This window comes from Stegostoma tigrinum, chromosome 22 (assembly GCF_030684315.1).
Source record: "Stegostoma tigrinum isolate sSteTig4 chromosome 22, sSteTig4.hap1, whole genome shotgun sequence".
Lineage (NCBI taxonomy): Eukaryota > Metazoa > Chordata > Chondrichthyes > Orectolobiformes > Stegostomatidae > Stegostoma > Stegostoma tigrinum.
In genome coordinates, this window is record NC_081375.1 from 38,050,691 (window position 1) to 38,077,855 (window position 27,165).

General features: G+C 41.6%; 1 protein-coding gene across 13 annotated transcripts in view; it reads right to left on the reverse strand.

The window, feature by feature from the left end:
• The window catches only part of LOC125463603 (rho GTPase-activating protein 44-like), a 306,257-nt gene that overhangs the window by 90,833 nt on the left and 188,259 nt on the right, over positions 1 to 27,165 (reverse strand). For all 13 annotated transcript variants that reach the window (XM_048555074.2, XM_059653787.1, XM_048555070.2 and 10 more), the window contains exons 5-6: positions 16,618 to 16,729; positions 13,112 to 13,188 (exon numbers count right to left, since the gene is read on the reverse strand). In XM_048555074.2, the coding sequence (XP_048411031.1) occupies positions 13,112 to 13,188; positions 16,618 to 16,729 (189 nt within the window). The remainder of the gene's footprint in view (positions 1 to 13,111; positions 13,189 to 16,617; positions 16,730 to 27,165) is intronic.

Here is a 27,165-nt window from a genome sequence, read left to right on the forward strand (position 1 = left end):
TTTGTATATTGGAGCATTAAATTCCCATTACACCACCCTACATCTATTTGCTTGTCTGGCTACCTGTATTAAAAGTGTTCCAATGATAAACATTTCCTCTACATGTTACCATCACCTTCTGTCTCATCCGTTTTGTGTAAACATTTCAGCTTGTCAATATTTCCCAAGGTTAAGCGTGTGCCAACAACAGGTGACTACACTTCTTTTCTGGATGCTTGCAATGCTCTCTACACTAGATGGCAGTGCTACATATTCCAACCACATCCTTTGGCTTTGTCACCTCACAGAACCACAGTCCAGCTCATACAGTTCAGGAGACGCCAAATCCCCCTTTCAAACAAATGGAATGGCTTTAGATTTCCCACAGCATTCTTGCGTGCAGCCTTAACACTGACTCAGCTCGGTTTCACACGTATGGTGTACATCTATTTGCTCCTGACCACCATGGTTTTGCTGTGTTGATGCTGGCCGTCATCACTTGCCCTTCCTTTGTGTCAGTCTGACTGGCTCTGTCTGCTTCAGGCTCTCAGTCTGCTTACATACAATACCCGCCACTCCTTTTCTCACTATTTGTATCTACTGACCCAGCCAATAGGCACCTGCTCTCTCATTCTTTTTTAAATGGGTCCATTATTTTGCCTGCAGACTGATTTTTTTCAAATGGCCTTATTCTGTTACTTTGATTTTCATCTCCAGCTCTTTCTTTCACTTTTAATGATCCAATTCCACTCAGTTTGTTTCCAGGCCTGTTCTGTCCAATGGCCTATTTCTGCAGTATGCTTTTTTTTGACTGACCTCTCTTTAATTTTTAATGGGTCTTGTTCTCTACTGTTTTTCTTCCTCTCCCTCTTTCAGAAAAGATGAGAGCTAATATTGATTTCTGTGGTTCTTTTTTCCCTTTGATCTCTGATGGCTCCCACTGCCTTTTATCTTTTGCTTATTTCTTCCCAGCATAGTTAGTAAAAGGCTGCCATGAAATTGTGAACTTCTGACAAAATTAAATAGGGCATCTTCTAACTTACATGGATGATCTGCCAGATAGGGTCAAAAACCTATCCTGCAGATGACTTTTACAAGGAAATCAGGTTTGGTTTAACAATCTTAACATGAAGGAGGAGAAATTTGATTGCATATTGCACTGATATACTTTATTCTAGTGGGTGGATGGTGACGGTGGGGGGGAGGGGGCACAGTTGGCAACAGGCCACATAGTTCAGGCAACTTTCTCCAATAATATCATAGAATCACAGAATTCCTACAGCGCAGAAAGAGGCCATTTGGCCCATCAAGATGCACCTACCTGCCAAACAGCATTCCAGTCAGACCTCACAACCCCACATTAACAATGGCTAATGCACCTCGCCTGCACATCCCTGGAGACAATGGCAGTAATATAGCACAGCCAGTCCACTTAACCTGCACATCTTTGGACTGTGGGTGGAAACCCGAGCACCTGGAGGAAACCCATGCAGACACAGGAGGAACATGCAGACAGTACACGGTCACACAATGCTGGAATTGAATCCAGGCACTGGCGCTGTGAAACAGCAGTGCTAACCACGAGAAAGAATAATAATGCAGGTAAGTGGAACTAATTTTCAAACAGTCTCGATGATTTGATGGGCAGCATAGCCTTTGTACTACTGCATCATGCTCAGAATTAACCTTTTGCTGATGGAATGATGATGAGGCTATTTGCTTGGAATTTAAAACGCGTTCTGATTTATTCTCTTCAGAATTTTCTAGTATCAGTTTACGTATCCAATCAATTCAATGTTATGTGTACCTCGACTGATTCCAAAATCACCCCTACTACTTCGAGTTGTAAATTTGACTTCATCATTTTCAGAAGGGCTTCAGCCCAGCTGCAGCAACTTTATAAAAAGAAAACTGAAGTTAGCCAACATACACAATAAACTTGCCATTCAAAATCAGGTCAGAAGTCACATCACACCAGGACATAGTCCAACAGGTTTTTTTGAAAACACAAATTTTTGGAGACTCACTCCTTCTACAGGTGTTAGTGAGGTGGTATCAACACAGAATTTATAAGTAAAAGATTAAAGGACTACACGACTGAGGATGTATGAAACAAGCCTAAGATGTTGTTAAATATTTGATCAGTTAGAAGGTTTTAATTGATTAATTTGTATATGTAAATCCCCAAATTCCTTTTAAGTCACTGTTTTGAGGGAACTAAAGGTATTATCAGTGTAAGGAAGAGGTGACATTTTAGGTCATTCAATGCATGTTAGGTGTGAGGCCTTGTTTAGAATCTGTTTGTGTTTTGGTTTGGAGTCAGCCTGGTTTTATTTCTAATGTAGTAAGTTATAAAATGCCTCATTGACTGTCTTTAAATTGTGTGTTTTTTTTTAACAAAATAGAGTATATCTGCACATACGAATTCATCCCATAGATTTATGCGTGTGTGTATATGTGTGTGTGAGGGAGAGAGAGTATGTGTGTCTTTATTCATTCACGGGATGAGGGCGTGGCTGGCCAGGCAGCATTTATTGCCCATCTCTAATAGCCCAGAGGGCTGATAAGAGTCAACCGCATTGCAGTAGGTCTAGAGTCACATCTAGGTCACATAAGGCAAGGAGAGCAGTTTCCTTCCCTGCGGGACATTGATGAACCAGATGGGTTTTCCCCCAGTCAATAATAGATTCACAGTCATCATTAGATTCTTAACTACAGATATTTACTGAATTCAAATTCCACCATCTGTCATGATTTGAGCCCAGATCTCCAGAACGTCATCTGGGTCTCTGGATTAACAGTGCTCCTGTGAGAGAGAGAGAGAGAGAGAGAGAGAGAGAGAGAAGTGTATGTGTGTGTGTGTGTGTGTGTGTGTGTGTGTGTGTGTGTGTGTGTGTGTGTGCGCGTGTTTACTTCTGTGTGTGAGATGGGGCAAGATATTTCATCTGGGTTTCACAGCACAAGACAACAGCTCTGATTTTCACCCTCCATGGATAGTAACATTGCTTATCCTGTGCTTTACTAAAACCAGTGCTTAATTTAAATACCACCTACTGGTTCACTGAAGAATAAATTCCGTTATGAATAGCTGACTGAAGACTGTGCACTGCAATACTGTAGTTTCTGCAGCACCACTGCAAATATGCTGGTATGCGTTGTAAGGATGCAAGCAGCACAGCTGCTTGCCTTTATGAGTACGTGATTGAGACCTTAGTTCCATGATGAGAAAGCTACAAGTGCACTTCAGAAAACCGAAGCCAATCAGTTACCTTACCACATTCAGTATCATTTTAAATGTGGTGTATGCAACGATGAATTTATTTAAAAATCAAAAGAACTGCGGATGCTGTAAATCAGGAACAAAAACAAAAGTTGCTGGAAAAGCTCAACAGGTCTGGCAGCATCTGTGAAGAAAACAAATCAGAGCTGATGTTTCAGGTCCAGTGATCCGAGAGAGTGCGTGTGGATTCTTAAAATAGCACAGGGCCTTTCAGAGTTTTGAGGAAGGGTCACTGGACCCAAAATGTTAACTCTGATTTTTTCCTTCACAGATGTTGTCAGGCCTCCTGAGCTTCCAGCAACTTCCGTTTTTGTTGTGGATTAATTTATTTACATTGATACCAGAGCAAAACTATTAAAAAAAATTACATCAACACATCTCTTTAACTATAAGCAATTGGTCAAATGAGCATTTCATTATCAAGTTTTCTTTATGGATTCTTGAAATAGGCCAGCACAAAGGGGGTGATTCAAAAGCAAGTTCAAGTATTTGTTTAATTTCATTTCAAAGTCATGATTGATCGTCTATCAGCCACTCCCCCAGCAATGTCCTCCAATTCTGAACCACATGTAAAAAAAAATTTCCTCATGTTGCCTTTGATTCTTTTGCCAATACCCTAAATCTGTCCTCTGGTTAGTGATTCTTCAGCTATAACAAACAATTCCAATAACTGCGTAATGATGAGTGACAGGTCATTTCTTGAGTCTTAATGACTACGAGGTTAATCAGGAGGAAAAAATTAGAGCAAGAGGAAGCTAGCTGGGCATACAGAAAAGGATAATCAAAATTTCATCAGGTATTTAAAGAGGAAAAGAGTCTGTAAAGTGACGGTTGGTCTTTTAGAATGGGGAGTTAATCGTAGATAATAACGAAATGGTAGATGGAAATAAACAAATACTGTATTCTGTCTTCACTGCAGAGGATACAACAAACATTCCAGTGATAGGAAAGGAGGGAGACACAAAACAGTAAACTATAGGCCAGTTGGATTGCAGTGGTTCGAGAAGGTAGCACAGCACACACGTCTCAAGGGCAACAGGGATGGCCCAGTCTGCAAAACTCACATCCTGAAAACAAGCTAAAAAGGAGTTAGCATGAAGCCTGTTTTGAGAAAGGTGTTTAGAATCAATCACTAAACAGGTCATAGCTGGGCACTTAGGAATCAAGGGAATCAGAAAGAGTCAGCATGTGTTTATGAAATGGAAATCATGTTTAATTAAATTGTTAGACGTCTATGAAGGTGGAACATGCCCTGTAGATAAGGAGTGGCTTGTACACGTACTGGATTTCCAGAAGGCTCTCAATAAGGTTATTGCTGCAAATAATAGCTTGTGGTGTCAACATTACATTAGGATGGATAGAAGATTAATTAGTTGGGGATTAGCTAACTACAGAATGTGTATAAGTGGGTTTTTGATTTTCAGGATGTGACTAGCAGCGTCCCACAGAGGTCTGTGCTGTGGCCTCAATTTTTTACCATTTGCACCAACAACTTAGATAAGGGGAATAAAGATATGGCAGCTAAATTTGCAAAACACTGCATACAGGTAGGAAAGCTTGATGGGAGGACAACATGAAGGAATTGAAGATGGATATAGTGAGATATATGAGTGGACAAAAATCTGACAGAATAAGTGTAATGTGGAAAATATGAAGTTGCTCACCTTGACTGGAAAAGTGAAAAATCAGGGAGTGGCCTAAACAGACAATGACTGCAGAATTCCAAGGTGAGAGAGAGTGCATGAGTCACAAGAAGATAGTGCGCTGGTAAAGAAGAAAATCGAGAAGCTAATGCGATGCTATCCCTTATTATAAGAGGATGTGAACATCAACATTAAAAGGAATTAAAAGAATTAAAAGCAAGGATGTTATACCTCATTTCTGCAGGGCAATGGTATGATCACATTGCAAATACTGTGTATAGTTTTATTCTCCTTACATAAGGATGTGAATGGAATGCAGATGGTTTAGAAGATGTTTACAGGGTTGATACCTAGAATGAGTGGACTGTCTTATTAAGATAAGTTGGTCAGGCTGGTCATGTAGGCTCAGCAGTTTAGAAGAGTGAAGGAGACTTGAAAAAATATCACTGATCCTGAAAGATCTTGGAAAAAAAAACTGTTGTCAGGGATGGGTCTAGAACTGAGGGGTACAATATTAATATCAGAATTTAGAACACACTTTAGAATTGAGATGAGAAGAACTTTCTTTCTCTGAGGGTTTGTGTGGCTTTTGAACTCTGTGCCGAAGAAAGTGGAAGAGGTAGGGTCACTGAAAATTTTTACAGCAGCGTAGATGGATTCATGGATTCACGGGAATCAAAGGATATCAGGGGTAAATGGAAGTGTGGAATTCAAAACACAAACAGATCTGCCTTGACCTCACTGTTTAGTGGCACAGGCTTGAGGGGCTGAAGGTACAACTCCTGTCCCTGTTTTGTACCTTCGTATGTTCTCAGTCTAAACCCTTCATAATTTTAAGCACGTCTATGAATATCTTACTCATCTTCTCTCCTTTAAGAGGATCAACACTAGCTTCTTCAGTCTATCTACCCATGTGTAATTCCTCATTCCGGGAACATTTTAGTAAATCTCTTTGCAGTCTCTGCAAAGCCTTCACATTCTTCCTAAGGTATGACTATCATCTTACTCACCATCAACTTTTAAGAACAGCGTCAACTCAGGGTCACATGTTTCAAGAGTGGATCATCCCATGTGTGAACAGTCCAATTCTTGACACACTGATCGCTGACGACATTGGGCAGAATATCCCATAAAGGCATGAGAGCTGGAGTGAAATGTCACCTTTTTTTTCTCCTTTTCTTTGCTACTCTGGCTTATCATTAAGATGTTTGGACTCAAAATGTGTTGCGCCTTGATGGAGAAGTTGGAACCATTCTGAACAAATAGCTTAGAGTCCCATTTGCATCACTGACTGCACTTGCTAACCTGTCCTGCTGTCTTCAAAGACCTGTGCAAATACAGCCCAGGGTCTCACAATTCTTCCATCCCCGTTAAAACTGGACCATTTAGTTGGCCGGGGGGGGGGGGGGTGACTAGGTTCCCAATCTGTGGGTCATGGACTCACATGAGATTCTGGGGTCACAATTTCTAAAGCTGAAATGAAGAACTGATTAGTGTGCAATTATAAGAACTAAAAAAAAACTGCAGATGTTGTCAATCAGAAACAAAAACAGAATTGCTGGAAAGGCTCAGCAGATCTAGCAGCATCTGTGGAGAGAAAGCAGAGTGAACGTTTCAGGTGGGGTGACTGTCCCGCAGAACAGTTCCGTTTTTGTTTATGATTAGTGCGCAGCTCAGACTGAAATGTTAACAGCTGCTAAGTCCCTTTAAATCCTTTTCTTTAAATTTGTGTGCCTGGCCTCACAAACCGACCTTTGATGCCTGATTGCTGCTAAGGGAAAAAAGGTTGGGGGGCGGGGGCTGGCTATGAAAAGGTAAATGTTTTATTTTACAAAGTGTGTGGTTGACAGGATTTACTCAGAACTGCTGTCTGTGAGTAGTTTAGATGTCAAATAAGCAGCTGCAGGATTCTAATTGCTGTAGCAAGCACAGATCAGACTTCCGGATTATAGCCAAGCATTACAAAAAAAAGCATACTGCAAAAGTGTAAAATAGGATAACTTTAATCCCTCATTTCAAAAGTAAATAGATCTGATTGTGCTGCATGTAAAACCAAGCCTTATCCTCCAAATTAATAATATCCTGGTATTAAGTGAAGACCATTACTCACTACTCCTGATGACTCAACTGCTGTTATAGCTCCCACACATCCCCCCACCATCCCAAAAGAAGCAGAGGCATTTGAGTAAAAACAGACATCCTGTATTTTCAAACAAGGCTTGGTGTACAATGACACACAGTAATAGTTCCCTATCTGATTGAGACAGGGGTATGGGCCTTGAGTTTTGCAACAAATTCAGAGTGCAGTGGAACACCAGCAGCCTTTGTCATTGAGTTCGATCATCACTGTGTGAAACTCCTCCTACAGCATTATGCAATTTGGAGTATTCCCAGTTTGGGACAGCCATTCCAAATGCTTAATCATTCTATCACTGGGGTGAAGGAGATGGAGGTCTGAACATTTTGGATGCACTCTGACTAATGTCCATGGTACTGGTATTGGCTTAGAATGCTGCAAAAACAAATGCAAAGTGATTGATTTCAAATACCAGAAAGCTCACTTTCCCTGATATCAGTTGTGGCTCAGTGTCAGCTGGGTCTATTCTTTTGACACAAATCCTCACCAAGTTCCTACAGTATATGGAAAGCTCATGTGTATGGGACTCATGCACTGGGGCAGTTATACAGGAGCAGGAGCCCTTTGGCAACTGTATCTCAGCAATACTGCAAATGAATTGAGGAAATACATGGGGAGAGAAGATCAAATATAAAGCTGGCTTGAAGCAGTTGTGTGCATCTTCGCGAGGAAGAAAAAGGCACAACATTGTCTTCATGCTTGAGAAATGCTGAAATGTTTCAGAACACTTGGATTATTATGGAATATCCCTTATAACTTCCTGTGGACATACATATGTTATAACTGTGACAGCTGACAAAAATCTCAATTATTATATCGGTATTGAGAGTGCTTCTTTTAATCTAACTATATTTCTAGCATTGTACACGGTGTATGATATTTTTAATATTTCCGATCACAAAACATGTCAGTTTCTTTTCCTGTCTTCTGATAGACATAATGTAGTTATCAATTCTCTGCGTTCAGTATTAAAAAGACAACCAAGTATTAATCAGAAAACACATTGGGGACCTATTGAACATGATGCTTACCCAATAATTCAATACAGTTGTAGCAACAGACATTCTTAATATTTTGATGTCTGTATTTCCATCAAGTCAGTTTGAGTAAATATATCACCATCAATCTCATTTGCTGACAATAGATCTCAGTTGTGTATGTCAAGCTTCAATCCCCATGGACCACTTAGCCAACAGACCCAGCCTCCTGCCTCAATTCCCCACCTATCAGGTGAGCATCGTACTCCTAATATCTCCTTGCCGTACTGTCTGGTAACAGCAGGTCTGTCACCCCAGGCGTTGTCAATGTTCAGTTCGGATGCCAGTTTTCACAAAAACTGTAGACTCATGAAAAGTTATGGCGACAACATAAATATAGATTGATAGTACCACTAAAGACAATACTCTTTTCAAAAATAATAGGTGGAAGCTAACTATAGTCTGAACAATGTGAGATTTGTGACAGAATCACGTAAGAAGTCCATTGAGACCAATCTCAACATCAGAACAATTTGCACAATCTTTTACGCTTTTCACAACTAGTTTAGTGAGTTTCCAATGAAAAAAGCCGCCAATTAAGAGAATCTATTGCTTTTTAAAACCTTGCTGATGGACTGACTTGCCTCATTAATATTCAGCTTTATTTCTTAACAACAAGCTAAATATTGAGAATTCTTGGCACGGACAACAGTACAGGTACCTAGCAAATTCAGCTCTCCACCTGTTCCAAAGGATCTCCATGTGGATACTGGGCTCCAACAGCTCAGGGCATGCTCCATGAGCACTGTCCACATGCACCCAACACCCACAAACACTAGCATCCAATACTTGCCACCTTCTAAGGACCCTCATGGCATGTCTCCAATCCACTTATACGATGCCTCTGTATTTCAATGTCAGGCATGTTGCAGCAAGGACACTGTGCACTCAGGACATGCATCCAGCTCATGGACTGATCTCTGGGCTCTTTATTTGCTGTCATAGCACTCACTCATTCTGAGCTTAGCTGGATACTCACAATATTCTTGACTTAAATTGCATTTTTGTGCTTTGCCCCTTCAGCCAGAGATACGAGGCTTTTATTTCCTATTTGCCTTGCCACTGTGGGAGATGAAAACGAGTGTAGGTGAGGAGGGGTCCTGAACGTGTGAGAAGGCAGTGCAGAGGGCATGGATGGCAAGTGGGGTAAGGTTGGGTAAGAGCAAATGACGGAAGATGTTGCCTGGAATACTAAGAGCGATTTAGCTTGTTGCAAGGTGGGTGCAGTAGCAGAGGGAGAGTAAGTGTTAGGTATTGGAGGAAGATGATGGCACTAACAACAGCAGACTGGAGATGGTCATTGAACTTCTTCCTACAGTACTGTCCATTTCTCCAAATGGATGAGATTACTTTAACCCAGTTGGAACCTTGGAACAGGCCGGCATGATCTGGTGTCATGGCCTCCGATGGGGGTCCTGGGACAAGCAGATGTCCCGCCTGTGCACCGCCGTATCCAGCAGGACGCCCAGGTCTCTGTGCACGGATTTCCCCCTGCCTATCATTCCTGAGGGATATGTAAAGAACCATGAAGGGCAGCTCCAGTCTGAGAGCTTGTCTGGGTATGCAACAGCATTTTAAAGATGCAAGGGATGCTGGTGAATTGTGGGATAACCGCCAAGTGGCAACTTGTTCTGGGAATGGGGTGTGGCAAGAAGGGGCCAGAATTGGATGTAGGGGACGCAATGTGGTGGCGTAGGTAGTTAATGAGGCATTTTAGTAACAATCATTGGCAGCCAAAAAAAACATAAGATTCAGCCTGTTGTCTTTCCTCCATGACTTGCTGGTTGCTGCGGTTTCTGAAGAAAATTGCAGCTGCAATCTTTGCAACAGTAGCAATATTGTCCTCTTCTCCAACCTTAAGTGATTTTATTCTTTCACGGAACTGAGGTGGGCATTGCTGACAAGGCCAGCTTTTGTTGCTCATCTCCAATTTCCCTTGCTGCTCCATTTCAGAAGGGGGAATAACAACCAACAACATTGTTATGGGTTTGGAGTCACATGTAGGCCAGACCAAGTACGGCCGGTGGATTTTCTTCCCTTAAAGGACATTAATGAAGCAGATGGGGCTTTACACCATGTGACAATGTTCACAATTGCCAAGAGTAGCTCAATGTATCAGATTGATTAACTGCATTTAAACTCCAACAGTTATCACAGACAGATTTAAACCCACGACTTGAGAACATTAGCTTAGTCCTCTGGATTATGAGTTGTGTTCCCTAACCACAACATCACCAGCTCTCATGCATTAGAAACAATTGTATTTCATTACCATCTTCAAGTCCCATGCTTCACTGTTATGACCTGGCCCTATCCACCCCAGTGTTAGCCTGCTTGCTCATTCTAGCTGCCCACCTCCTGCCAGTCTGACCCTGTCCCAGCCTCAGATAACCCAGGCTACTATCCTCATTTGCATCCTGCACACTCACAGTTTTTAGCTTCCTACAATCACTACGTTGTGGCCTGGAGCAGGACAAAGGATCTCACTGCTCGTCTGCTTCTTTCATCTCCCTCTTTTCTGTCGTCACGTCACTCTCCCATTCAGGAAAGGAATCCACGTGTCTGTGTAGAGTTTACACATTCTGCCCGTGTCTGGGTGGGTTTCCTTCGGGTACTCCGGTTTCCTTCCACAGTCCAAAGATATGCAGGTTAGGTGGATTGGCCATGCTAAATTGCCTGTAGTGTTCAGGGATGCCTAGATTAGGGCGGTTAAAGAGGGATAGGTCTGGATTGGATGCTCCGAGTGTCACTGTGGACTTGTTGGGCTGATGGGCCTGTTTCCACACTGTAGGGATTCTATGTGTAGGGCTCCAAACTGAGATGCAGTGGCCTTGTTCAGGTAACACAGCAAAATGGCATTATCACCTTGGTGTGATCTTTTAAAAGACATCCTGAGATGTCCATGGGAGATAGTGAGTTTTATGTTCGAGGTGCCAACTTCCATATATAGAAGGAAAGGGACAATAAATGAGAAACAAGAATGAAAAGAGGAGCAAGAAAAGACATGAAGAAATGAGCAAAATAGAGACAGAAATGTTTAAGAAGCATGAGGAAAATTATTGATGTGATGAGAAGTATGGAAAAGACCTTATAGGCAGAGCGAGAGTCTGAACAATAGTCAGAGACAATCGTATCCACAGGAAAAATGTAAGAACATATGACAATGATTCAAAGGAATAAGATCATTTGCCTATCCACCTCTAGATACATCACACAAACTCTGAGGTGGCAAACCAAACCAAACTTAAGCTTTCTGCAGGAAAAGGACATTTGGAAAATTCGTTGTCAATCCTTTCAGCTGATTACAACTTGCTCAGAAGATTCCTCTGGCTATAATAATTTGATGCGGTTTCCATCTTTTCAAACACCTGATTTCCAGCCAGAAACAGGCTGTGCTCTAGTATGAAGGAATTTCGAGAATCAGAAATCATAGGCCCACTTTCCCCTGGCAGCAGAATCCCTTCTAACATACAAACTGGTTTTACTCCTTGCGAATGACAGCCTTAGGCCTTCCTAATCCATACAGTTTACTCATGAGGGAATGTCTATAGGAAGCAATTTGGAAGGAACACAGCAATATAGCAGGGTTCAACACAACAAACAGACATAGAAGGGGAAACACAAAGATTTTTAGAATGGGAATGGAGGGTGAGAGACTTCGATTTATTCACAAGATTTGTGTGTCACTGATAAGGCCAACATTTATGGACTACTGCCAAATACTTTTGAGAATATTATGGAGTTCAACCTGGATAAATGCGAGGTGATGCATTTTGGAAGGTCGAATTTGAAAGCTGAGTACAGGATTAAGGATAGGATTCTTGGCAGCGTGGAGGAACAGAGGGATCTTGGTGTGCAGATACATAGATCCCTTAAAATGGCCACCCAAGTGGACAGGGTTGTTAAGAAAGCATATGGTGTTTTGGCTTTCATTAACAGGGGGATTGAGTTTAAGAGTCGTGAGATCTTGTTGCAGCTCTATAAAACTTTGGTTAGACCGCACTTGGAATACTGCGTCCAGTTCTGGGCGCCCTATTATAGGAAAGATGTGGATGCTTTGGAGAGGGTTCAGAGGAGGTTTACCAGGATGCTGCCTGGACTGGAGGGCTTATCTTATGAAGAGAGGTTGACTGAGCTTGGTCTCTTTTCATTGGAGAAAAGGAGGAGGAGAGGGGACCTAATTGAGGTATACAAGATAATGAGAGGCACAGATAGAGTTGATAGCCAGAGACTATTTCCCAGGGCAGAAGTGGCTAGCACGAGGGGTCATAGTTTTAAGCTGGTTGGTGGAAAGTATAGAGGGGATGTCAGAGGCAGGTTCTTTACGCAGAGAGTTGTGAGAGCATGGAATGCGTTGCCAGAGCAGTTGTGGAAGCAAGGTCATTGGGGTCATTTAAGAGACTGCTGGACATGTATATGGTCACAGAAATTTGAGGGTGCATACATGAGGATCAATGGTCGGCACAACATTGTGGGCTGAAGGGCCTGTTCTGTGCTGTACTGTTCTATGTTCTATGTTCTAATATAAAAGTGAGTTGGCTTTTTCAGTTGCTAGATTACTTCAAAGGGCAGTGACATTAATGTGAGTTTGCAACTATTGCCCGGAATAAGCAAACACAGTAAATTTCCTTCCCTGAAAGACATTAATGAACCAGTTTGGTTTTTATAACAACCCATTGCATTGGTTACTATTAGCTTTTTATTCCTAATTCATTTGATTAACTCATTTCAACTTGAAGAGCTGCCATCGGTGCAATTGTGAACTCTCAACTCTGATTTGTAGTGCAGGCCTCTGTAACATTACTACCATGCTGTCATAAGCTATCATTACCATATGACAGTTTATATATCTTATCATTCAAATTAAGATTCCCATCATATTATGTGGATGCCAGGCAACTTTCTAGCTAAATACTTCAGCTTTGAATGTTTTAAGGCTTCGGTGAATAATACCACAGGGAAAAAGAAAATAAAGTAGTTTAGATTTCAGGAATACAACAGCCAAACAGAAAGATAAGGTAAAAGTTCTGATTACCGTGTTCGAGCTGAATCCATGTCCAATACAAGCTTTGCTAAATGTTTTCTCTGTTTTTGAATATTAGGAATGTCCACCTAAGAGAGAGAAACAATGCAATTCGTCCTCTTTATTTGATTGAAAATGATAAATTATTTTTGAAAGCATTGTTCAAATTAAGATTCTCATCAGCTCTATGGAGCTCAGGGTACACAACAGTAAAAGCATTCAGATAAGGAACTTGCATCTAGAAACCTTGTGATTTTGGACACCTATCTCAAATCTCCATCTCAAAATTTCCTTTTCTAAAGTAGACCAGTCCTAGACTGGTTGAGTTAGTGAACTAAGTTCTGGCAGATGGAATACAATGTGGGAAAATGCAAAGCTGTTCACTTTAGCTAGAATAATGAAAAAGCACAGGATCACTTAATTGGAGAATAACTGAAAATCCAAGATGCAGGCAAATTTAGCTGTTCTGCTGTAAGAGTCACAAAAGATTTGTATGCTGGTACAACATGTGATCAAGTAGGCTAATGGGATGCTATCCTTTATTATGACAAGAAGAGAACTTTAAAACAGGTTTTATTTCAGTCTTACAGGGTAGTGGTGAGACTGCATCTCGAATTGTGTGCTACTTTGGTCTCCTTATTTAAGCAAGGATGCAAAGGCATTGGAGGTGGTTCACAGGAGGTTTATTAGATTCATAGCTGAAAAACTTAAATTGTCTTATGATGCTAAGTTGAACAGACTGGGCATGTTTCCATCGGAGTTTAGAAGAATGAAAGGTGACGTTATGGAAGTGTATAAGATCCTAAATGGTCTTAACAAATTGGATATGGAAAGGATATATCCTCTTGTGGATGACTCCAGCACGTAGGGGACATCGTTTTATAATAAGGGTCACTGTTTTGGAAATGAATTTTTTCTTCTTGGGGCTGTTTTGCTTCTCTCTGTTTCAGAATGGCAGGGGTTATAGATTATTTTTAAGACAGAGGTGAATACGTTCATGTTTGGCAAGGGTACGAAAGTTATTGGGGAAGGATGGGAAGGTGGAATATGAAACATAAACAGATCGGCCGTGATCTTATTGAAAGGTAGAGCAGGCTCAAGAGGCTGAATGGTCCACTTCCGTTGCTATTTCATACGTGTGTATGTAGCTTCTCTAATGTATCCAAGTAAGTGAAATCCCTCAGCACTCGCATCATTCTTGAGAATCTGCTCTGCATCCTCTCAAAAGCAGTGTTTCCCACACTATTTTCCACTGTGGCCCCATTACAACACGACAGAATGAACAGATGTCAGACTCCAAAAATGCAAAAAAAATTAATTATCACATTTTAGAACACCAATAATAAAATGAAGATCTGTGTTTTGAAAGTATTTTATCAAAATGATATAATTTAAATTACTTTTGCAGGTTGATATCAAGCTGTCAGAATTCTACAGTGATTGAAACTCAGTGACGATCCTTTCCTCTTGTTTTCTGACCCAGGATGACAGCATTGATCCTACTGCACGTCATCCTGTATATTGATGGCAGCTGTTAACCTTAGCCTGCCACCAGGAGCAGGTCCTCAGCTGTCAACTCGCTTGATGGAAACGCTGGATCGGTAGTTTCTTTATTTGGGGAGTTTAGCCTATACAAGCTATTTAAAAGTCCTCTCCAGCCAGCTATAAGTCTTGTCCCCTCCTCAGCAACAGCTCAAGGGGCAAGTGAGACAGGAGCTGGGGAAACAGGGCTGGTCACCTGTAGTGTCTCACTGCAGGGCACAGTTATGCGGCAAGGGAAGCCTGGAACCCCATCTATGTTTCTAGGACTCTGCAAAGGGGATTTGTGACCTATAGTTTGGGAAGCACTCTTCTAAAGCCTGCACACCTTTCCTGATGGCAGGACAACTTGACTATAACCTCTTTCCTGTGAAGAATGTTGTGTACAGGAAAGTTGTTGATGGAATATGATCACATCGATTACACACCAGGAGATACTGTAGTTCCCTTCTAGTGATTGGAGACTCTCAGCTACGGCTCTGTCAACTTTCTCTGGGTGATTCGCTTCTTGGATTTTATGATCTCAAATAAACTTCCATAAAATGCTTTTAATTTTCTTTGGAAGTACAGAGGATTGATCATCTAGGTATGGGCCCTGAACAACCCAGCATCACCAGCTGCAATAACAAAGTTCCTTTCTGTAGCCAATTGAAATTTTACAATGCAAGCGTATAAAATGGGTATGGAAACAAACAGAACTAAAAATAGTTCTTACCACAGGTATTAGATTGTGATAAAATCCTTGACAGCAACATGTCCATGTGCACAAGAGCAGCATGACAGAAAGCAATCACAACAGAATTTTTTAAAAATCGACACAGAGTCTGAAAGGAAACCATATAGGAAAGGCAAAGGACAGAACTATGTATGTGATAACAAGGTGTAGAGCTGGATGAACACAGCAGGCCAAGCAGCATTTTGAGGAACAGGAATGCTGATGTTTCAGGCCTAGACCCTTCTTCAGAAAAATCTCTGAACTAAATATGTGTTTCTTCTGAGTAAGAAGCAAGGACTATTTTTAAGCATCAGCTGGTCAGCTTTCTTTTACCTACCAGTGGAGTGGAAAGGTGATAGGAAACCAAGGAGTGGCACATTGAACACAGCTTCCTCAGGAACTGGTGAAATTAGATTGAGGGCAGCTATTTGAGGGTAAATCCACATTAGACAATGTGGGAACCTTTAAACGCCAGGTGATCAGAGTTCAGGACCAGCCTGTTCCAGTGAGGATGAAAGATAAAAGTGGCAAGATTTTGGAAACCTTGGATGACAACAGGTGTTGAAAGTTTAATCAAAAACTAAAAGGAAGCATATATGAGGTTTAAGAAACTGAAATCAGACAAGACCTTACAAGACTATGACGATAGCAGGAAAAAACTTAAACAAAGAATTAGGAGGGCTAAAAGGGGCCGTGATATGTCCTTGGCAAATAGGTTCAAGGAGAATCTAAGGCACTGAATAGATACATTAGGAGCAAGACAGTAGCTACAGAAAAGGTAGATCCACTCAAGGACAAAGGAGGGACTTTATGCATGGTTCCAGAGGAAGTGGAGATCCTTCACGAGAACTTTGCATTAACATTCACCAAACAGAAGGATCCGCACGATAGTAAGATTAGGGAGGGGTATGTTGATATTTTAGGGTATGTCAGTATTAAAAAGGAGATGGTATTGGATGTCTTGAAAACATTAAGATAGGTAAGTTCTCAGGGCCTGATGAGGTCTATCTCAGGATACTGAGGGAGGCCAGGGAGGAGATTGCTGAAGCCTTGAAAGAGATCTTTGTATCCTCTTTAGCCACAGACAAGGTCCCAGATAACTGGAGAATAGCCTAAATAAATTCTATCCAAATCTGTCTTTGGTCTAGAGAATGTGATTTGACCTGTTGTCTTCTTTAATTTTTCTTTATATTTCAGATATTTTTGTTTCTATTATATAGGAAGAGGTCCTGGCTATTCAGGGAAATCTTGATACAACTCTTACCTCAGCTAACACAAAGAGTGGCTCTATCACATCTCGTTCTATCTGTAGCTCAAAGAGGATGAGTTCCTGGGCTAGCCTGTCTTCGGTGTCACCGCACATCTTCAGCATCTTCCTGTAAAGAAGCAGGACAAGAGCTACATTATGTCGAATGCATACTGCACGAGTTATTATATAGCTGAACTATAACGTAATTTTGCTTTGAAGGTCTAATTTTCATTTTATGAAAACACAACAGCAATCTCATTACATAACTCTGAATTTGCAGAAGCAACATAATCATTTTTGTAGCGTGTGTAAGTTTCCATTTCTGTACAACGTGAGTTACAGGTCACTGGGAGATCTTCAGTTCATTTTTTTTTTGTAAGCCTGGCATAAACAAAGTCTTAAAGTCATCAAATAGGTTGTTTCTTGACAATATGTTGTCATTTGGCATGTTGTGTAACTTTTAAACTTGCCTGTGAAGCAGTCATCCTGTACGTTACCTGGAAGGCAGATTTTAAATTATTTGTTGGGCGCGTATTTAATAAAACAGTAACATTGCATAAGATTATTAATATTTTATCCTTGTTACATTTCCCAAATTATTCTAATATATACCAATACTGAGATATCCCACCTGTGTAACTCCATGTAACAAATAAGTGAAACACGCCTGTTCTGATACTAATAACTGAGCCCATAGCCTATCTGTTAATTTTCACAATTCTATGGTACTCAGTATTTCCCTCTGTCCAATTGCTGTTCCTTCCTTTACCAGGGGAATTCAGAGTTTCGTTTCTACCAAAATCAGATTTAAGTGTCCATTTCTCTCATTGTTTTCCATAGCTCTTTGCCATGTGCACAATGACTGTCATGTTTGGCCATGTAACTCCACTTCAGAATGTGATTTCTTATACCTGATATTTATTGAAAGACCATAAAAACTAGTATTAGGAGTAGGTGATTTGGCCCCTTGAGTCTGCTCTGCCATTTAATAGGATCATGGCTAATACAAATTGGTCACATCCATTTCCCTTCCCTTTCCCCACAACCCTTGATTCCCCTGCTGCTCAAGAATTTCTTTTTCTCGCCTTAAACATACACAAGGACTCTGCCCCCACAGCTGTCTATATAAGGAGTTCCACAGATTCACAAGCCTCTGAGAGAAGAGGTACCTCCTCATGTCTGTCTTAAATTGACATCCTGGTATTCTGAGACTTTGCCCTCTGGTCCTCGACTCTCCCATGAGGAGAAACATCTTCTCAGCATTGATCCTGACAAGCCCCTGAAGAACCTAATATGTTTCAATGAGATCACCTCTCATTCTTCTAAACTCCTGTATGTAGAATCCCAACGTGTTTAATTTTTGCACATAAGCTATTCTCTATGCCTGATGAATTTTCTCTGAACTGCTTTCAATGACATGAGATCTCTCCTTAAATAAGAGGACAAATACTGCTCACAGTTCTCATGGTCTCATCACCAACTTGTCTAGCTGCAGTAAGACTTCATTACTCTTATACTCCAACCCCCTCGAGATAAGAGCCGACATTCTAATACCATTTCTGATTACCTGCTGCTCCTGTTAGCTTTCAGTGTTTCATGCACAAGTCCTCCTCCAATCCTTTAGTGTTAAAGCTTTCTGCAGCTTTTCTTCATTTGAATAATAGTGTTCGTTTGCTCTCCCTTCCAAAATGAACAACTTCCCATTTTGGAGGAAGGGATTTGTTGCTACAGTTATTTGCACTCCATTGTCACAGAGTGCTGCTAATGGAGATGCTTCATTATTCCACAGGGCAAAGTCTACAATTGAAAGAATTAAATATCAGCCTAACTTTTCATAGCTTTACGATGCACTTGGACAGGGACAGCTCCTAATGCTTTGGAGATAGGGGTTTAAATCTTACCATTGCAGCTGATGGACGTAAAGCTAGCCTCAGTGATTGTGACCATGACAACCATCATCAATTGTTGTAAAAACTCATCTGGTTCATGAGTATCCTTCAAGGAAGGAAATTTTCGCCTGGTCTGGTCTACATGTGACTTCAGGCAAACACCAATTTGGCTGACTCAACTGCCCTCTGAATAGCATAGCAAACTTTAGAGATGGCCTTGCCATTAATACCTACATCACATGGCAGAAAGAAAACACCCCTTTTCAGAATTAACAGTACATTCTTCAATAAGCTAAATCCAGGATGGGTCTGTAAAATGATGAAAAGTTACACGCTTCCTCATGCGCGCTTAGGTAAATTGTTTGGGGGCTCCAGGAGCCTTCCATATGATGAGAACAGTTCCTTTAACCATAAAGTTGACAGCTATAGAAACTAAAGCAATTTTCTTCTCTGCTTGGCATCATTCTGCATCTACAGTATGAATCTTCCAGCTTTGTGCAAATATTAACAATGGGGTATTCAGCCACTCAGAGCTGCAGTTAACAGCGTATCCAAAATTAACAAAATATATCATGCTGGGTCCTGCCGAATGCTGTCCCGTAACTGTAAACATATTCACCTGCACATCTGCTAGTGTGGTGTATTGCATCTGCCTCCTCTACATCAGGGGAACCAAGCGGAGGCTTGGGGACTGCTATGTGGAACACCTACACTTGGTTCGCACTAAACAACTGCACCTCCCAGTCGGGAATCATTTCAACTTCCCCTCACATTCCTTAGACAACATGTCCATCCTGGGCCTCCTGCAGTGCCATAATGATACCACCCGAAGGTTGCAGGAACATATTCCGCTTGGAAACCCTGCAGCCCAATGGTACCAATGTGGACTTCACAAGCTTCAAAATCTCCCCTCCCCCACCGCATCCCAAAACCAGCCCAGCTTGTCCCCACCTCCCTAACCTGTCCTTTCTTCCACCTATCCCCTCCTCCCACCTCAAGCCCCACCCGCATCTCCTACCAACTAGCCTCATCCCACCTCCTTGACCTGTCCGTCCTCCCTGGACAGACCTATCTCCTCCTTACCTCCCCACCTACACTCATCTTGACTGGCTCCATCCCTGCCTCTTTGACCTGTCTGTCTCCTCTCCACCTATCTTCTCCTCTATCCATCTTCTATCCGCCTCCCCCTCTCTCCCTATTTATTTCAGAACCCCATTCCCCTCCTCCATTTCTGAAGAAGGGTTTAGGCCCAAAACGTCAACTTTCCTGCTCCTCTGATGTTGCTTGGCCTGCTGTGTTCATCCAGCTCTACACCTTGTTATCTCAGATTCTCCAGAATTTGCAGCTCCTACTATCTCTGTAAACTGAGCAATTGTTTTGGTTTTTAATTATTAAGCTTAACTTTCAGACATCTCAACCAAAATGTATTTTGGTACTTTAAGATATCTTAGCAATTTAACACAAATCTCGAACTAATGTTTAAACAATAGTAGATCACATGCCTGAGACTGGTAGCTGTCCAGTGAGACTGATAACCACAAGCACCAGATTTATTCTGTGTACTATAAATTCCAACGTGACATCTGGGAGGAGTTCAGGTTTGGCCTGGTCTATTCCAATTTGTTTTTAAGCACTAGATAAACCTTTCAAAAGCTTGTACAATAGTACCACTTTCCCACAGCTTGCAACTTCATACATTTAATAGATCTCTGTATCTGTTAACTTGTTAAACCCAGTTTGACAAAACACAGCAGTGTAAAATTTAAATTGCCTTTACAAGGGATGTCACACCACTGTTTTTTGAAAGCTACTTCACAGCAGTTCTATTGCATTAGAATAGCTTCACGTTTAACGTTATGAACGGCAACTGATTTGATTCTTCTTTCCAAACTTGTTTGAAGTGAGTAACGTGAGTGTTGACTGTGATGTTTCTTCCTGGTATCTGAGGACAGATTGGCTAATGTCCTTAGAAAAACGAAGCAATTGCAGTTATACTAATCAAACAACACAACGCCACTAACTGGTCAAGATATTCTTCCTCAAACTACACATCAAGTTAGTTTGCAAAATCCTACTGATGGTAATTTACTTTGCATTGGCTGAAGATTGGAAAATTAAGGCTAAGATATATATACCTAATCATGAAATATTACGAGTAAGTTTACATATTTAGTTTAATGAAACTGAAACTGCCAAGAAATATTTAATAAATTTGCATGTGCACGAGTCCAAAGTCTAAACTGATAAACTTGAAAATGTAATTAATCCAATTACAAGAAGGGAGTATTTTCTGCCCCCACACTGACAGAGGAAGATGGCACTGCTGCTGTCGTCAATATGCGCCTGGAATCAGAAGCTGCAGCTGACTTGGCTCACATTCACTGCATAGTGTCACTGACGCCCAAGAAATCCTTGCTCTAACTGCAGCTCAGGTCTGTGTCCTCAACACCCACCTTTCCCTCTGACTTCACTCTGCCCCCAATATCTCCCACTTGCCGCTTCACTTGGCATGGCAATGCCCTGTGCAAAAGTGGTCAATCTGCGCCTGACCCCTCACTGCCTCCCTCCCACTCACACTGAGCAAGAAGGAGGCAGTGAGGGATCAGGCGCAGTGAGGTTTAGTGCTTGGATTGGTGCAATGAGCAAATCACAATCCCAGGACTTGGGTTAATGTTAAACATTTGGGAAACTCCTTTGCTTTCATTTCTCTTTTTTCTTGCTACTGCATAGCTGGTAGAGACAGCACAGGCATTGCGGCTGCATGAGTGGTGAGTGCGTTCCATTCAGTTGTGGTGACAACAAATGCAACCGATCTGAATACAGCCAAAAAGCATAAGGGACAGGAGCAGGGGTAGGCCATTAGGCACCTCGAGGCTGTGCCTGCAATCAATAAAATCATGACTGACCTAACATGGCCTTAACTCCCCATGGATGATAGGTGAATGGGTCTGGGTGGGATGCTTCAAGGGGCGGTGTGGACTTGTTGGGCTGAATGGCCTGTTTCCACACTGTAGGGAATCTAATCTCCCCTTACCCTTTTTCTCTCAGAGGAAAACAGTAGCAACTTCTCTAACCTGTCTTGATAAGTGAAACGTCTCATTCCTGCAATTACCCTAGTTACCTTCACTGCACTCACTTCTACTGATCGAGCTGGTCGGGTCCTAAAAGAGGAGGTCACATAATAGGACCATGACCAACTTGGGTTGGCATCCTAACTGTTACTCCACATCAAAGATTATTGGGTGGCATGATGGCTCACTGTGCCAGGGAATAGGGTTTGTATATTCTCCCTGTGTCTGCATGGACTTCCTCCAGATGCTGTACTTTCCTCTCACAGTCCAAAGATGTGCAGAGTAGGTGGATCGGCCATGCTAACTTGCCCACAGCATCCAGGGGTATGTAAGCTGGCCGGATTAGACATGGGAAATGTCGGGTTACAGGGACAGGGTAGGGGAATACTTCTGGGTGGGATGCTCTGAGGGACAGTGTGGACTTGTTGGGCCGCATGGCCTGTTTCCACACTGTAGGGATCTATAGTTCTATGATATAGCTGGTTAAACTGGATCTGTGGCAGGAGGTGAGGGAACCAACAAGAGGCAAAAACATACTTGACCATAGCCTTACCAACCTGCCAGCTGCATGACAGTAGTGCAGTAGTGCTCCGCACTATGCTTGCGGAGAAGTCCTGTCTTCACATTGAGAATAACCTCCCTTGTGCTGTGTAGCACTATCATTGTGCTAAATGAAACAGAGACTCTGAACAAATCTAGCAACTTAAAGCTGGGCATCCATGAGGCACTGTGGACCATCAACAGCAGCAGAATTGTACTCCAGCACAGTCTGTAACCTCATGGTCTGGCATATCCCCCACTAAATCATTAGCACCAAGCCAGGGGATCAACCTTGTGAATTTAATCTACATTGTGAATAATTTTGCCATGTTTATAGTAACGTTGCTAAATTAAATACATGATTTCTTTGTTTTGTTCTTCAGTTATAGATGAACAACAGTGATAAATGAATATAGAGGCCTCTGCATGAAATTAATTACAAAAACAGAAATGGCTGGAAAAACTCAGCAGGCCAGGCAGCATATACGGAGACAATTCAATTAATGTTTTAGATCTAGTGACCATTCCTCAGTTCCGGGGAACTGACTCTGAGTTCTGAGGAAGGGTCACCAAACCTGAAACGTTAACTCTGTTTTTTCCTTCACAGATGCTGCCAGACCTGCTGAGCTTTTCCAGCAACTTTGTTTTTGTTCCTGATTTACAGCATCCGCAGTTCTTTTGGTTTTTATTGACCCTTCCTCAGAACTGCATGAAATTAGCTCTTTACTAAGTGTAATTTTTTCTTAGCCCTGAATAAAACAAATGCGGCCATGTTTATGTTCAGTCAAAAGGTGAATTGACAGATACAGTTGTGTAAATAATTCATTCATTCACTCAATGCCTTCATATCCGTCTGTGATAGTTTAAGATGGCATTCTCTCTTTAGTTCAATTATATAGAGGAGTTAGGATATAGCACGGGGAAAAAAGAACTAAACAGACATAATTTATTTGCTGATATCCAATGAATCAGTGTCTCCTTTCAACAAGGGAACTGCTATATCAGATACCAAGCAATCTGGATATTGGAAGTTGAAAGCAAAATTTGCATTTTAATATGGAAAAATGCAGAGTAATCAGACTTAAGAAGGAAAATAATGCACAGGAATCTAAACTAAACAACACAGGCTGCATGACGCATGGGGTAATCTGTGAGTATTAGTGAAAAGTGCACTGAGTTCAACAACACATTGTATGACCGCAGTAAAACAAAACTAACCAAAAGGTGTACATCAAACATTGAAGGATGTGATAAAAGAAAGTAATTTTAACATCATGTGTTTGTGTAAAACATATGACAGCCATCAGTAATCCATTACAGTTCTTGCATATGTGGTCAAGTAACAGTTCAACTGAAAATAAAAACTACCAAAATGGATATGGGCCAAAAGTAGATACATGGAGTTAGACCTCAGATCAACCATGATTTTATTGAATGGTGGAACAGGCTCAAGGGGCTGAACGGCCTACTCCTGTTCTTATCTGCCAGTGGATTGCAGCTGGCGTACAAAGACTCACCAATCTTGGTGAATTTCTCATCTGTTAGTTGCGTGGATAGTGCAACACAGTGAGGCAAAGGGCGAACAGCGGCAGCAGTGTGTATCACCAAAAGATACCCTGCAGCAAGTAAGCAAAGCTTCCACAGCAGGAGCTTCCAAACCTGGGACCTGTATCACCTAGAGGGAGAAGGGCATAAGGTCCACGGGAACATCTTCACCTGTGGGTTCCCCTTGGCCTGCACACCATCCTGTCTTGGATTTGTATCACAATTTATTCATTGCCACTGCGTCAAGGTCCAGGATCTCCCTTAAGACAGCACTGTGGGTATTCATAGAGCCCTTAAATGCAATGGTTTGGGATTTTACCTTCTGAGGAATGGGTGATGGATGCTGGACTGGTCAGTAATGGGCAATATCCCATGAACAAATAAAGAAAAGTGCTGAGTGGACTGGCTCATAAAATCTTAGTTGTATCTGTTATTTGATATTTATCAACTGTGGATTGCTTGCCAATGTATGTTTAGTTTATTCTGATTTTTGTTCGATTGTACTGGGATAATCACTGGAACTTAACCAATAATAAAACCAAACAAATTTGATCATTAGGATTTAGCAGGATTCAGATAGCAGATAATTAATGTAAATCACAGTATGTCTTCTCCTCTACCACTTTAAAGAAAATCAGCCATTATGTTTTATTTCTTGCAACAAGCACAGTTTTTAGTGTAAGTACTCATTAACATCAAAACAGTATTTTGTTCTTTATTCTTAAAATATTTCTTGAAATACCTGTTTGTTGTGGTTTGTCATTGATTAGTTTATCCAGTATGATTGGAGTTTCCAAGGACCAGATAATGATTTCTGTAGAATTTGTGGGGTAATTCTCCTGCAATCCTCTACCATTTAGATCAGAGAATTTGGAGGGCTCTGCTTAAGTTGTAAATAATTACTCAGGAAAAGTAGGACCTTATCTCTCAACTATTCAACCCATCCCATAGTCACTACACCTCCCCCACAATTAAATACACCTCCCCAGACACCTCACACCTCCCCAACCCTGCCCCAATAGCCGCTCTCACCTTGGAATGTGAAACCCCTGGACACTGGATGAGGGAACACCCTCACCCCAGGGACAGGATACTGCCAACCACCAGATCTGGCGGCCCCCGCATTACAGTTGTAGGTCAGAGATTACAGAGGAAGAGTCAGAGACAAAAGCCAGTAAAGTTCAGAGACAAAACAGACAGAAGAGGCTATGGAACACAACGGGACTGGTGGTCTGAAATGCATTTGTTTTAATTAAAAGAGCGAGACAGGTAAGGCAGACAAATTTAGAGCTTGGATTAGTGAAAATTACTGTGATGATGTGTCTATTACAAGGTCTTGATTTAGAGAAGGACACAACTGGCAATTTAATGCTCTAGGATTTAAATGCTTCAGATGAGACAGAGAGTTGACACAGAAGAATATTACAGGTATATTAAGGGAGGACATATTGGAGGGCTCATCCAGTGAGGCCATATGAGTAGAGCTCAGGAACAGGAAGAGTGCAATCATTTTGATGGGATTGTACTACAGGCCTCCCAATAGCCAGTGGGCGATAGAGGAATAGATATATGGACAGATCATAAAATCATAGAATCTCTACAGTGCACGCACAAATGTGAAAACAACAGGTTGTTGCGGTGGGGGATTTTAACTTCCCATATATTGGCTCAGATTCTCCTAGTGCCACAAGCTTGTCTGGGTGGGAGGCTGAATTTGCTCGGTGCATCCCGGAGGGTCTGTTGAAGCAATATGCAAACAGTCCAACCAGGGAAGGGCTCATGGTAGACCCGGTATTGGGGAATGAGTGTGGCCAGTTGATCGAAGTTTCAGTGGGGAGCATTTCTGGAACAGTGACCACAATTCTTTATGTTTTAAGTTACTTATGGATAAGGATAAGAGTAGTCCTCAGGTGAAAGTACTAAACTAGGGGAATGCTAACTGTGGCAACATTAGGCTGGAAGTGGGGAATGCGGATTGGGGCAAGTTATTTGAGAGTAAATTCAAGTCTGTCGTGCGGGTATCTTTTAAAGGCCAGTTAGTTAGAGGTCAGGACAAGCATGTTCCTGTGCAAATGAAGGAAAAGAATGGCAGGATTCAGAGACCTTGGATGACAAGAGAAATTGTCAGTTTAGTCAGAAAGAAAAAGGAGGCATATTTAAGGCTAAGGAAGCTGAAGACTGACAGACCCTTTAAGAATATAAAGAAAACAGAAAAGAACTTAAACAAGGAGTTAGGAGGGCTAAATGGGTCATGAAATGACTTTGGGAAACAGGTTAAGGAAAATCCCAAGGTTTTTTATAGGTATATAAGGGGCAGCAGAGGAGCTAGGGAAAGAGTACGTCCACTCAAGGGCAAAGGAAGAAATTTATGCACAGAGACAGAGGATGTGGATAAGTTCTTTAGTGAATACTTTGCACTGGTATTCACAAAGGAGAAGGACATGGTGACTAGTGAGTCTGGAGAAGGATATGTTAATATTCTAGGGCATGTCGACATAAAAAAGGTATTGGATGTTTTGAAAAGCATTGATTTAGATAAGTCCCCAGGGCCTGATGGGATCCATCCCGGAACGTTGAGGGAGCTGACGAAGGAAATTTCTGGGGCCTTGTACAAAATCAATGTGTCCTCTTTACTCACAGGTGGGGTCCCAGAGGACCTCAGATTAGCAAATGTTGTTCCTTTCTTTTAAAAGGGAAACAGGAATAATCTCGGAAAATACAGGCAGGAGAGTTTTATATCAGGATAGTGACTGGAGAAGATTCTTAGGGACAGGATTTACTCACATTTCAAAAAATATGGACTTATTAGCAACAGGCAGCATGGCTTTGTGTGGGGTTGGTTATGTCCAACAAAGTTCATTGCGATTTTTTGAGGAAGTGACAAAGATAATTGATGAGGGCAGCATGGTGAATGTTGTCTGTGGACTTCAGAATGGCCTTTGACAAGTTCCTCATGGCAGGTTAATACAGAAGGTGAAGTCACATGGAATCTGTAATAAGCTAGTCAGATGGATACAAAACTGTCTTAGCGAGAGAAGACAGAGACTGGTAACGTAAGGGTGTTTTTCTAAATGGAGACCTGTGGCCAATGGTTTTCCACAGGGTTCAATGCTGGGACTCCTATTGTTCGTCATATGTAAAAATGATTTGGAGGAGAATGTAGGTGGCCCAATTAGTAAGTTTGCGGACGACACAAAGATTAGGGGAGCTGTGGTTAGTGAGGAGGATTGCCAGAGATATAGCAGGGTATTGATCTACTTGAGACTTGGGTGGAGAAACGGCAGATGGAACTTAATCTGGACAAATGTGAGGTAACACATTGTGAAAGGCCTAATGTACGTATACAGTAAATGGCAGAATTCTTAAAAGTATTAACATACAGAGGGTTTTAGGTGTACAGGTGCACAGTTCCCTGAATGAGCCAAGACAGTGGTTAAGGTGGTCAATAAGGCAAATGCTTGCTTCCCATCATTGGCTGGGGCATATAAATATCATGTTGCAGCTATATAGAACTTTAG